Raw genomic sequence first — 13,758 nt, forward strand, 5'->3', positions numbered from 1 at the left:
ATTATCTCATAATAAAAAGAGTTACAAATTTTTCATATTAAAGTTGTTCATTTTTCACACTGAAGTGATTAATTTTCTTATAAGAGTTATGTTTACATAACTTTATTTGATTTTATTCTTAGTGCTGTTATCATGGTAAAAACATTTATAAATTTTTTATATTGAAGTTGTTTATTGCTTATACTAAAGTGATTACTTTTTCTATGGGAGTTGTTTGTATGCATAGCTTCACTTGATTTTATTTTTATTGTTGTTATTATGATAATAAGAGTTGCAAATTTTCCATACTCAAGCCATTCATTTTATATACTGAAATGGTTAATTTTCTTACAATAACTGTAAGTGTGCATAGCTTCACTTATTTTTATTTAAACTGCTATTATCATGGTAAATGAAGTTGTAAATTCCTTGCATCGAAGTTTTTTATTTTTTTACAAAAGTTGTTCTTGTATTTACATTGACTTGTTTATAGCTCTACCTTCACTTATTAATATTTAGAGTTAGTTTTTTCTTGTAAAATGCAGTTGCAAATGAACCCTAAATGAGTTGTTCATTCATTGTTCATTTATACAATCAAACTTGTTGATTTGTCTGGCTGCCTAAAAATCTAATGCATACAACTAGCAACGAAGGTATTGTATGTAACGATTGCAGAGCACAAAATGATTCATCTCTATCCAACACCAATAGTGCTCAACTCCATTATTAACGGCCAGCTAGACCACACAATCCTTGCTCTTCCTCACATTGTCCACATCAGCACTGACGGCGCCACTCCTCCTTGCTCTGTCCTTCGTGCCATGTCTGAATAGGGGATTCCAAGTCATCCCACACTTCCGGCCTCTACGAAACTTTCGACCTGCTTACCTTCTGAACCTGGGAACTCAAGTGGGGCTCCCTCCCACTAGATGCCTGAGCGCCACATGTGTTTTGCAGTTAACTGAAGAAATTTTTTAAAAATTTAAAAGAAGGTTAATTTTTTTATTTCCCTCAAACATTTTAGTTTCATTTCACTTCCCTTGAGCAGTGAAGTTGTAGACTTTAATGGATTTTCTTTTTAATTATGTTTGGTCAAGGGTTTGGACTGAAATTGTTCCTACATTTTAATTTGATGTGTTGTGATGATCAAGGGCAAGAATATAATATATATTTGCAGTGAATCAATCTGCCAAGAGATCCGACAAATTTCGGTGTATTATTTAGTAACACTACTAAGTCTAGATAGATCTTCAAATACCACTGCATCTGATTTGTGGAAAACAGATTTTGGCATCTAATTAAATATATTATGTTCCTCCAATAAAGGTTCGCAATTGCATGTGGTCAGCCTCTACCAAAGAAACTTTTTTGTGGAAAAGTAATTATGCTTCCTCACACATATGCCCATATATACATGTTGTGAAGATCATGTCAGTTGTAGAATATAATCCTTGGAATACCCTTTTCTTACTTGGTGACTAGGTTAGATTGGTGTGATTTAGCTGTCTATTTTCTCTAAGAACACACTCAGTATTGGATGTCTGGCTTGATAGAATGTGTGCGTGTGCGTGTACGCGCATGCTTTGAATTTAGATGAAAAGAGTTGGGCTTTAGCGTCTGTCTTATTATTCTTGTTTATATATAGATATATATATATATATATATATATGGAAGCCATCAGCATGCGATATTGTCTTTGAGGGGGTTGTACTGAACATTTTCTAGTCTCACTTGGAATTGCTATATACAATGTCTGCAAAGAGCCAAGATCAAGTATTGCATGGTTATATGTAGGCTATAGCTCGCCTTTTTTGGCTTTTTCTTGGCTTCATGGCCCTTAGAGACCGAACTATTTAGGTTATAGAGTCCATAGTGTGTCTCACTAGGAAAATGAATTTGTTCTTTATGTTTAGTTATATCTTCATATTGAATGTAGTTAATTTTTTGTTTCAATTTCCCTCTCCCCTTTCATTAATTCCTTAGTTCCAACCCTGACGGCACTGCTTTAGCTGGGATTGAGGTGGCATCAAATAGCTATATTACTATCTCCGTTTTTATTCACGGGACAAGATTATCTAATAATTCTCACATATACAAATTATTGACTTATTTCATTTTTCCAATTCTACCCTTATTTTTATGTCCACTTTATTTGGAAACATTTTATGGAGAATGTTGCGCTCATAGCAAGTCATTTTATACATTCAATAGGGGCATATTGAGAAAAAAATACACTTATTAAACACTTCATTTGATCTTATTCATGAGTCATTACTTTCAACATGTTTAATAACTAGGACCAAAGGAAATTAAATCTTGAAACTTATTAATTTATCTAAAAATTTAATAAGTTTACAACTTTGTTCTTATTAATTAAATTAAAGCAACATCTAATGGGGATAAAATTAAAGGAGAAACTTATAATAAAAAATTTAACGGTGTAACTTATAAATATGATCAAAATTTTTTTTTTTTACCTTATAAATAGGAATTGAATATATGGAGTGCTTGTCAAATTTTACAGTTTACAGTTTTAAACACATTACCCTCCAAATTTCTGCACGTACGGATGGAGTAATTTACAACTATATACTAGTTAATAGGGCAGTTTTAACTGTGAGTAAGATATAAATTAATGTGACCTAGACTCACCCATTCTTTACAAGGCTGTAAACTTACATGGATATCTAGGATGTCTAGCACCTGATTGGCTTGCTTGGAACTTTGAGAGGAGGATGAGTTTTAGTTCTTGGAATATTATTTTTTGTGCATAGTGCTGCCTCTAAACTCCATGTTTCTCATTCTTCGCTTTCTTTTCCTTTCTCCTTTTGAGAGGGGAAAATGTCAAGAACCTGTGCTTTCTAAGTCGACGATCAGATATGAACGTCCTCTTTTCATGTTTTAATTTGCCGTCTTTTAATATTCAACAGTACGTGTATATTCTTCCAGATACTCTTTTTAAAGGCCGCATGTCTGAAAAAAGTTGTTCATTGAGAAGTTTGCAGCTTGTTGGTGACACTGTTTTAGGAAGGATATCACGTTTTCACACCACCATTTCTTTTCCTTTCCTTTCTTGCTTTTTTTTAGCGAAATTATAGACTTGCATTAACGCTGGTTTTTCCCCCCTTTTGGTAAGCAGAATAAATCCATTCGTATTTTAAGGTGTATCAATAATAACATTATTCAATATGTTTATATTTGAACAACTTGACCTATTAACTATAGTAAAAGTCTTGTTCGATTATTATTTTGCATTTGTTTTCTATTTTTATTATTCAATATTATCTCGCCTTCCTAAATAGAATGTCTCATAAGGCCTTTTTATTATTATTTCAATCACAATTTTGCCAATCTCACCGAGATTAATATGAAAATTTTAAAATGATCGCTTATGGAAACTGGATTAATCACAATCCAATATTTATATTAAGCACATGTGAAGATTAATTATGAATTTTCCCTTGTCTGGTAAAACTATTTTCCGTGATGAAATTTTTGGCTGATTTTCTAAGAAATATATGTAAGTGGATATTTCAAAGAAAATACAAGCGTTGAAAACGTTATGGTTAAGATTCTTCCAAAGTGTATCTTTTTTGACTTTCCATTGCAGTTCTGGAAACATAATTAATAATAATAGAGAAGCTTCAACTGTACATATTGAATTTTTCTGGGTTTAGCAGCCCGCGAATATGAGAAAGTCGCGTCAGTGACCGAGTCTCATAGTTCAATTCCAACCACCCGCCACGCTTCAATCCCTATGAATAACCCTTCTTCCTCTTGGTCTGTCATGCTCCATTCATTTCAAATTATATAACACTTTTAAAAAAAATTTATCATTTTAAAATATAAAATATTTTTAAAAAATAAATATTTTATTAAATAAATTTATTGTAATATTACTTTTTTTCTCTTTTTGTTTAATATAATTAAGTATAGATTTAAGACTATTCGATAAAAGATATTTTTAAAAGTTTATATTTTTTTTGAAAAAATAAAATTATTAAATATATTTAATGAGTTTATTGATGTATAAGATTTTTATCTAAAAATATCTTATAATTTGAGAGGAAGAGAGTATTATTTAAATCCTCTATTATATTTAAATCCTCTATTATAATTTAATTTAAGAAGATGCTTGATTTACTTAGTATTTTAAATATCTAGGAAATTTTCATAAATTTACTTTCATGTATCTATTGTGCTAATTGAATTTGCTGATTTCATTTAAATTGTTTATCACCCATGCAAGGCACGAGATTTAAATCTAGTTTTTACATTAGCTTTTGACTAAAGTGGATGTCTAGGATGCCTAACACATGATTGGCTTGCCTGATATTAACTTCGACAGCAGGATGATGAGTTGAAGCTTGACACAAGCTTCTTCATGTTTCAAGTTTCATGTTTTGTCTTCTTTCAATATTCAACACGTTTATATTTGTTGAGATATATATATATATATATATATATTCTTTTTCAAGAATGCATACCTGAGTACACTGTTTAATTAAGAAATTTGTGGCCCCTTGATGACACTGTTTTGCGATCATCTCTCACGTCAAGAGTTCGTCTTGGCAGCAAGAAAGGATATTGCGTTTCCACACCACTATAAGCAGAATAAATCCATTCATAGTTCAACGTATCAATATTATTCAATAGGATATATTTATATATATTTGATTAACTTGACTAAATATATAGTATATGTTTTGCCCGTTAATTATTTTGCATTGATTTTCTTTTCTTAGTATTCAAAATTTTAAAATGATCGCTTGCGGAAGTCAGATTAATCATATTTTCCAAAAGTTACATTGAGCGCACATGTAGAGATTAATTATGAATTTGCCTCTCGTCCGGCTATAGATATTTTCGGTAATTAAAATTTTGGCCCATTTTCTAAGAAATATTTATCAGTGGATGGTTCCAAGAAAATACTAGCGTTGACAATATTATGGTTAAATTCGTCCCAAACATATCTTTTTTTGACTTCCCATCGTAGTTCTGGAAACATAATTAATAATAATAGGGAAGCTTCAACTGTATTGAATTTGTCTGAGTTCAGCAGCCCGCGGGAACGAGAAGGTCGCGTCAGTGACCTCGTCCCATTTCATAGTTCAATTCAACCGCCACACTTCAAACCCTATAAATGACCCCTTCTTCCTCCTTCTCTTTCATATTACTCGACCTCTCTGTTTTCTGTTTATTACTGTCTCAGTTTCGTCTATTTCCTTTATGGCTTCTCTCACTTCTCCATGGCTTCTGGGTTTGGCTACTCTCGTTTTAGCCTCCCTCCTTCTCCGCCTTCTCAAGCTCTTCCGCCGTCCTTCTCTCCCTCTTCCTCCTGGGCCCACCCCCTGGCCTCTCGTCGGAAACTTGCCCCACTTGGGCCCCGTGCCCCACCATGCTTTGGCCCATCTGGCCCGCACTTACGGTCCTCTCATGCACCTTCGGCTCGGCTTCGTCGACGTCGTGGTGGTCGCTTCCGCTTCTGTCGCCGAGCAGATCCTCAAGGTTCACGACGCCAACTTCTCCAGCCGGCCGCCCAATGCCGGAGCCAAGTACATGGCCTATAACTATCAAGACCTTGTCTTCGCTCCCTATGGCCCACGGTGGCGCAAGCTCCGCAAAATCTCCGCCGTTCATCTGTTCTCCGGCAAGGCATTGGATGATTTGAGATATCTCCGACAGGTTTGTAGTTTCTTTCACTTCATAGCCTTCGTAATTCCATGCGCCTGTGAGTAAAGGGATGCAAAACACTTCTTACACTTTTTATCTTTACATTAAACAAGTGTGCAAAAGTTTTACAGCCAGTCAAAAAAATCTTAAACTACATATACACATATATCAGTCCGCAAAAAACTATATATATATATATATATATACATATTTGAATTGAATCGTTGATGATGCCCAAGTCACGAAAAACAAGAGTTTTGCAAGTTGTCATCATGGTAATCCATATGACTTTTATCAATTGATCCATTAAATGAATGCCAATTGCAGGAAGAGGTTGGAAGATTAACGCGTAATCTGGCGAGTGCCGGCTCACGAGTGGTGAACTTGGGACAATTGTTGAATGTGTGCACCACCAACGCACTGGGGCGGGCAGTATTAGGACGGCGCGTCTTCAACGACGGTGCAGCGGGGTGTGATCCTCGGGCGGACGAGTTCAAGTCCATGGTGGTGGAGATGATGGTGCTGGCCGGAGTTTTCAACATCGGCGACTTCATCCCGGCGTTGGAATGGCTTGACCTTCAAGGAGTTCAGCTCAAGATGAAGAAACTGCACAAAAGGTTCGACGCCTTCTTGACCAACATCATCGAAGAACACAATGTTTCCAAGAGTGAGCACCGCAAGGACTTGTTGAGTGCCTTGCTGTCTCTCAAGGAGGTTCAAGATGATGAAGGAACCAGGCTCACTGACGTCGAGATCAAAGCATTGCTTTTGGTAATCTTCACTATCTAATACATATATACAGATATATGCATTCATCCCGCTTCCTAGTTTTGCCAACTGCTTGTTTAGCTGAACATGATTGATAACGGATCGCAGAACATGTTTGCGGCGGGGACTGACACGTCATCGAGCACCACAGAGTGGGCCATGGCGGAGATGATCCGAAACCCAACCGTGCTGGCCCGAGTCCAGCAGGAATTGGACTCCGTAGTGGGCCATCACAGAGTGGTGAATGAATTGGACCTGCCCAACCTGCCATACCTGCAGGCCTTTATAAAGGAAACATTCCGTCTTCATCCATCCACCCCTCTCTCCCTCCCAAGAGTCGCGGCTGAGAGCTGTGAGATCTTCGGGTACCATATCCCCAAAGGTGCCACTCTCCTGCTTAATGTTTGGGCCATAGCCCGTGACCCCAAAGAATGGTCCGACCCGTTGGAGTTCATGCCCGAAAGGTTCTTGCCTGGCGGGGAGAAGGCTGGTGTGGATGTTAGGGGCAACGACTTTGAGGTGATCCCATTTGGAGCTGGACGGAGGATATGTGCAGGCATGAATCTTGGGCTTCGAGTGGTCCAGCTTCTGACTGCCACCCTAGCCCATTCATTTGACTGGGAGCTTGCAGATGGGCTCAGCCCACAAAAGCTGAATATGGAAGAGGCTTACGGGCTTACCCTCCAGCGGAAGGTCCCTTTGATGGTTCAACCAAAGCCCCGACTTGCGCCACACCTATACTCTCAATCCACCTAGAGATGACTCGTTACCCGGTTTCGGAAACTAACAAATTTGTATGGGGACATGTTTTTCTGTTGCTTGTATTTCCCTAATCGCTTGTTAAAATTTGTTGTATGATTTGAATAAATTCTTTTTCATTTGCCAATGGCACTTGGGCACTAGAGAAGAGAAGCCCAAAGGTCGTGATGTAATATTCTTTCTCCAATTTATTCATAATTTAGGTGAATGTCTTCGTTGTACCTAGAGTTTCGTTTTTCTTGTTTTATTTTGCTTTGCCTCCCCATGCTTAGAGCTATAAGTAAATTATTATTTGGCTTTAATCAATTTTACATGTGAACCATAACTTGCAATATCTACACTGATAAAAATTAAATGACAGCCACATGAGGGTGACTACTGACTAGCATAGCGAGGATGGGATGGGATATCAATAGGAGTCGAGCTTTCAAATTTTGCAGTTGTAAAGAAAGAAATTAGTACAATATTATATGTATTGACAATCATTATTCATTACATAACCTCAGAACAATGCAATGCATGCAAGGATTGCCGAAACAATGCAGCGAAGGTGTGGCATTTGATGAGATGAGATTTGAATTACATAACCGGCGTGTGTCATTGGGTCAGCGACTGTGGTTGGTGATTTGAAGCCTAGCTATTTGTTTGCGTAACAGCATGAGCATTTTCATACTTGGAGGCAATCGAGTTCCCAAACCTGATTGATGTTCTGCGCATCGCATCTCCAGCTCCAAATCCACTTGTCAAGACTTGAGCCTCCTACAACATGCTCTTCTTCCACCAAGTAGTCAAGAGTGATCGAATGTTCATGCATCCACTCCATTGAATGAGGGACTTGTCATGCTGCCGGTCAGAAAACTTAATTTATCATTTCGATGAAAGAGTTCTAGTAAGGTGACACCATGTCGTTCTGCTCTAAAACAGAAGATACTCCAGTTTATTGAAAATAAAGCCCAGTCTCGTAAGGTTAATGGACCACGCACTGATGCCATGACTGGTGTTATTTAATGTTTATTCATTTGTTATTTTAAAATATCATATGCCTGGGACAACGTGTCCTGATTCTTATCATGTGGAGCACTCTCCACACTGTATATATTGTTATCGAATTGAATATCAATGAACATAATATAATTTTTTCTTCCATTTGCAGTTTTGCACTCTATGCCTCTTCATGGCATCTTGGTCTTGCTAATAGCCGTGAGTCATGACCTTTTTTAGGAACAGAAAGCCCACAAAAATTTGTGCAGAGGACTAGCTACCTAACGTGTAGCTCATCCAATATATCACCAAAAAGTAAAACCATACACTCCACAAGAGTAGCATTTATAATAACTTCTTTATCATTCAGATGGTGACACTAGCGAGCCAACCAATCAGCGAAGCAATTAGATTCCCTATATATGGGTCCAACATGCCAAAAGACAAACTTGATCATTAAATTCTGAACATATAGCATCACCATTTCCTCTTAGAATAAGTGCAAAATGTCGACATATTGAGGTGGTCCGTGAACATGCACATTTTGATAGAATCTCATGAATTCCTCGCACCAAGTCGTTTGCAAGTATTTCTCTCATTAATTATTATCTATACAAATTCATCTTCCCAGCTTCCCTTTGTTGTAGTCCACGCAAGCTTATTTTTACCAGTGTAGACCATGCAAATGAACATTGGAATACACCACTTAAAAAAGCAAATGGGTTTATTCAAATTAAAGCTTTGTTCAAGCACACTTGTTCCTTCAAATCTTTTCCCCTGCTTCGTGCATAGAAGGCAATTAGGTATCTAAAAATATTTACACACTACACAGATCAAATGATGGCTGTCCATTTACAAGTTGTCAAGCAATTACTCCCAGTCAGCGTCAAAGAATCCAGCATCTCTCATCTCGGAGTAATAAGCATTATCCAAAAGGAAGTCTTCCTCCTGCAGCGAGAACCAAGAAATACTAGATATGCTGTTCAAGCTTTATTATAAAGAGGCATCCCTGACTGGGCAATGTCTACCACAATGTTACTGATGGACCACACTCAAAGGAGTTCACCACATAAGACTAGGGGAGTTCCACCGCAAGAAAACAGTATAATTGTGAATATAGTAGTTCATGGGCACTATTGAGTTTGTTTAGGACCAAATTCAAAATTAAACCAAACTGGTTTAATCAGTTTTTGCATAATAGAAGACTCGTTTTTCAGTTCTGATTCAGCTAAGTTTGATTTGCTCTTTTTTACATTATTAATTTTTTCAATGATGCAAGTTTTTTTTCAGTTTTTTCACTTTCAAAAATCTATTTTTTTTCTCAAGTGATATAAGTATTTTTGTTTTATTACAGATTTTATTTTTTAAGTTTTTTTTTATAATAAACCAAAATGTAACTTCTGTAGCATATGGCAAGAAATGATTACCTGGAAAAAATCTTCTAGAAAAGTTACATGCAGAAATGGCAGGTATAGAGAGTGATAACATAATACAGTGAGATCATACATCCTGCAGTAAAGAAGATCCATCCATTCAGGGCAAATTTCATATAAAATATACTATTGACTGCTACTTTTATTGGCAGAGAAGGGATGCGGGATTACCAACTGCCCAAGCCAGTCCCAACTACTGCTAGCCCACAAGCAAACAGGGCAATTGCACTAAAGACAAACATGGCAACAACATAGTTGTAGAATGCTGGTCTGGCTGCAAAAGGTAAAAGAAATTTGTACATCAGAACACACTTGGGGTCGCTTGTAGAGAGTGATTAGAGAGAGAGAGAGAGAGAAGAATGGATGGGTCATGAGAGTGATAAGTTGTAGATCCTGCATACAGTAACATCTTTTTGTGTCACTCTACCTCCTAATGCATAAATGCATGATCAAAGAGGATCTAATTTGATTAGAAAATAGATCTAGTAAAACAATGGTGACAGGACAGCAGAACCAGACACGCACGCACACACTTACGAGGCAGCTTTTCTCTCCATTTAGAGAAATGTACAAACAATATGAAGCCATATGCTGCGGCAAGCAACAATTTGTGGATTATCAACAAACCCCACTTGATCTTATGCGAGCTTCCAACATCACGACTGAACAAAGGGACTCCAAATCCAAAAACATATATTGCCTGATATGAAAGTACTCAATGTAAAAGGTCAAATCACTAAATCAAGTAGTACAACATCACTAGGATATCCTTGATACAAATAAAGCAATAAGCTTCTTCCAACACCCTGACATTATATATTTCCTACTAATGCAAAATCATGTTCATATAGATTAATAATTATGACAAAGTTTGACCAAGAAATTCTAGGCGTGCCTAGCCCCCATCCCCTTATTTACATTCAAGTTGATACTTTGTAATGATTCAAATAGATCTTTCCAAGTGAATTGAAAAATTAAAGTGAATCGTCCAGCAGGCCCTTGTTTCAACCTTTAAAAGAGAACAGAACATGACTCAGATCAGTAAAACCAATAGCACATCAAAAGTGTTCTTCTATTTATGCATCTGGCATGTGGCATGAACAAAATTAGTTTTACAGGTGAGTAATTCCATCAATAATTGGGAGATCAATAGTAGTGATGGAAGAACAAAAGTGATAATCCTATCCACATCTTGCAACTACAAGCCTTAAAATGAAAGATACTAATCTTTTTTAGTCTCCTCAATTAAGGCAATGTTCAAAAGATGCTTTGAGAACGAATTGGACATGCTAATGTTTGAAACACCTCTGTTACTTTTTTTTTTTTTTTAATCTGAATGCATCACATAAATGGGGAAAAATAAATGATCTTGTAAATCATTTGGTGATCCACAGAAAGGTTCTGAAAGTCATTAAAATTACAGCTTCCAAAAACATACATGGCAAAAATTCAACATGCTTATGGGAGATATATGTCACAGACTTAAAAGAAGACAAGGGATACGAGGGCTGCCTATATACATAAAGTGGTTCCATGATATATGAAGTAGAAAAAAGTTTATGTACTTCACTGGGGGCTGAAAATTATGTAGTCAGTTTAAGGATTAGTACTAAAGCCATAATCAAAACTCTACGTGACAGGTACCTTTAGACACAAAGCAGGTAGAAAATGTCTAGTGCATGCATGCGCATCAAATAATGTAAATGAAAGCACGTATAACCTTAAGAAGAGTATCCACAATGACAATGATTCCAGATACAAGGAAAGTATGCGCCAGAGTTTCAATCCCATTCATATAATTATCCTTGAGAAGAAAAGCCATCATGCTTATCTCCAAACAAAGTATTCCCGATGCTGTCAATAATGACAGGAGATTCCATGTAACATCCTTGCCTGGAGAGCACTGCCATGCCTGCTTAAACAAGAAAGAAGTTGTAGTTGAAAACTCTTTTAGAGTCAATAACAGCACACATGCAAAGCCTGAAACCAACTGATGGGGAAATGAGTGGGTAATTTTCCATATTGCCGATGAAACACGAACGCAAGTCTTGCTATACGTTTAGCATCTCCACTTAAATAACGTGAACTCTTCCTTGAAATAACAAAATAACACTACAATTAAGTGAATGACGAAGACAAAAATATGTTTTAATAACATATGCAAATCCAATGGAGGGCAATTTTTAAATTCAATGTTGGAAATTCAGGAGATGATCAAATACACATTCAAAAGTTCCTTAGAAACTGCAGCAAACATATAGTTGCAAAACCTTATTCCATAAATAGTCATAGCACTAAAAACCCCTAGCTATCAACAATTCGCAGAATTCACTCAGCCACCTCGGACCTTTCAGATCCAAATCTAAACGTCCATCTAACATATGAACGCGTAACGTATTGTCTTAATTTCAAATGTCAGCAACGGGGATCATATTTGTCATTAAAAAAAAAAAAAAAAAAAAACTATTCAACAAGCTTGATTTTACAATCCAAGGTCCTAAATCTTTATTACTTTAATTTGTTTTGCATGACTTCACATCCAAACCCCCGCTCTTAATGGAAGTGATGGTATGATATGTAGCATCTCAAGTTCTCGCGCCCAAAGGGGGGGAAACATTGGGGAGGTCAAAAATATAGTTTCCCCACTATTTTATTCCGTTTATCACAAAATTAGCCGCACCAAGGAACACAAGAATTTGCTAAGCATACCTGAAAGAAACACCAAGCGATGTTTAAAAGAGTAGCAGCCCAAAGCAGAGCATAACAGGATTTCATCACATAAGATCCTCCATTACAAAGTTTCTTCAGGTTCTTCTTCGCGTGTACCGCCAGATACAGCACAAACAAAACCGACGGAACGACAAGGAAGGCGTCGTACCAGAAACCATTGCAATTGGACAAAGAGATGAAAGATCTTAGACGTCGATCGCTGGTATTGGACGCAAGGCTCGGAGTTGGAGGGAGAGACAGTGAGGCTTGGACAGCCTGAAGGAGGCTTCTTGACATAGTTATGCGCAGGATATGTGCTATTCCTTTTTCTTCTTAGCTTTTTATTTCCAGATATCAAAGGCTGGGATCAGATTGGTGTATTGAAAAGAAAAGGGTTTTGAGAAAGAGTACGAGCATGGTTTGGTGGGTTTTGGCCAGGGAGGTTCAAAACATGACAGATTCAAGAGTCGTGGGATTTGTAGGATCCGATTAGCTGAAATTGCAACTTGATCGACGGATGATGGAAGGTTTGGGTGGTTTTCTGGGTGCGCTGAATTGAGGAAAAGGCAAGGCTACAGGAGACGCAGACGGTCCATTCATCCCACCGGAAAACGACTTCGGTCCGTGGAAGTTGCTTCATTGAGTTTATTTATTTACTCCCTCTAATTAAAAATATAAAATATTTTTTAAAAAATTAAATATTTAAAAATATAAAATATCTTCAACTTTAAAATATAATTTTATTTTTTAAAAGTGTCCATATTAATAAATAATTTTATATTTATTATAAAGTATTTAATAGAGATAAGTATAAAAATATAAAATTAGTTTGAAAGTAAGTAACTATTTTATTAAAAGTGAGACTCAATTAAAAATAATTTACATTTTTTACCAGAGGGAATATTTATTTGGTGGCCTAAGCTTATTTGTTTATGAACAATTTAACAATAAAATATTAGCAGAGAATATAAGCCTCCAACATTATATATGAACGCAAGTAAAGTTAGAAAAACAGGTGGGCTCGAATCTTATGAGCCTAACTCTTATAAACCCGACCTATAAAGGCTTGAGCCTTTATGCTCAATTTTTTATTTTTGACTTCTTTTTTGAAACTCAGCTCTTATTTAAAAGGCTTAGAGTCGGGTCCGTAAATCCTATATGAAAAAATTAAAAAAATTAAAATAAAATTAAGTATAATAAATTAATTAAATTGTTATAAAATTTAAAAAACTCTCATAATATTTTAGAAATTAAAGAAATTAAACAATACACATTAAGAAGTCTAATAAGAAAATTTAAATCTTGATTAAAAAATAATTTATTTTTTATAAATACAAACATAATAATTATAAAAAAAATAAAAAAATTTATACTATACATTGATATTTATTAAATTAATTTTAAAATAACTTAAAATTAAAAATATAATGTGTGTAGGATCAGGATTTCAGGCAAG

At 36.0% G+C, this 13,758-nt stretch overlaps 2 protein-coding genes across 3 annotated transcripts; one reads left to right on the forward strand and one right to left on the reverse strand.

The window, feature by feature from the left end:
• Positions 1-5,138: 5,138 nt before the first annotated feature.
• LOC129308176 (flavonoid 3'-monooxygenase-like) lies at positions 5,139-7,400 on the forward strand. The gene is made up of 3 exons (XM_054949217.1): positions 5,139-5,664; positions 5,980-6,423; positions 6,529-7,400. Exons 1-3 carry the CDS (start codon positions 5,209-5,211, stop codon positions 7,174-7,176), a joined length of 1,548 nt encoding a protein of 515 aa, XP_054805192.1. The 5' UTR covers positions 5,139-5,208; the 3' UTR covers positions 7,177-7,400.
• Positions 7,401-8,866: 1,466 nt separating this feature from the next.
• On the reverse strand, positions 8,867-12,923 carry LOC129309932 (protein CANDIDATE G-PROTEIN COUPLED RECEPTOR 2-like). Of its 2 annotated transcripts, XM_054951714.1 has the most exons (6): positions 12,303-12,923; positions 11,314-11,505; positions 10,131-10,293; positions 9,765-9,867; positions 9,588-9,669; positions 8,867-9,108 (listed from the first exon to the last, which is right to left on the reverse strand). In XM_054951714.1, the coding sequence occupies exons 1-6, from the start codon at positions 12,597-12,599 to the stop codon at positions 9,031-9,033; spliced, it is 915 nt and encodes a 304-aa protein (XP_054807689.1). In that variant the 5' UTR covers positions 12,600-12,923; the 3' UTR covers positions 8,867-9,030. The 2 variants fall into 2 exon arrangements, with proteins under 2 accessions (XP_054807689.1, XP_054807690.1); XM_054951715.1 differs by lacking the exons at positions 8,867-9,108; positions 9,588-9,669 and having other exon boundaries at positions 9,848-9,986.
• Positions 12,924-13,758: the final 835 nt, after the last annotated feature.

This window comes from Prosopis cineraria, unplaced genomic scaffold (assembly GCF_029017545.1).
Source record: "Prosopis cineraria cultivar Desert tree isolate PC_DT_omini unplaced genomic scaffold, ASM2901754v1 PC4, whole genome shotgun sequence".
Classification (NCBI taxonomy): Eukaryota; Viridiplantae; Streptophyta; class Magnoliopsida; order Fabales; family Fabaceae; genus Prosopis; species Prosopis cineraria.

Excerpts from the sequence above, each read along its gene's own strand:
- LOC129308176 (XM_054949217.1), top strand. The coding sequence starts at position 5,209 with ATGGCTTCTCTCACTTCTCCATGGCTTCTGGGTTTGGCTACTCTCGTT. Across the intron at positions 5,665-5,979 it reads ATTTGAGATATCTCCGACAG|GAAGAGGTTGGAAGATTAAC; the intron begins GTTTGTAGTTTC and ends TGCCAATTGCAG. Across the intron at positions 6,424-6,528 it reads AGATCAAAGCATTGCTTTTG|AACATGTTTGCGGCGGGGAC; the intron begins GTAATCTTCACT and ends AACGGATCGCAG.
- LOC129309932 (XM_054951714.1), bottom strand. The coding sequence starts at position 12,599 with ATGTCAAGAAGCCTCCTTCAGGCTGTCCAAGCCTCACTGTCTCTCCCT. Across the intron at positions 11,506-12,302 it reads TCGCTTGGTGTTTCTTTCAG|GCATGGCAGTGCTCTCCAGG; the intron begins GTATGCTTAGCA and ends TTGTTTAAGCAG. Across the intron at positions 9,670-9,764 it reads GGGACTGGCTTGGGCAGTTG|GATGTATGATCTCACTGTAT; the intron begins GTAATCCCGCAT and ends TCTTTACTGCAG.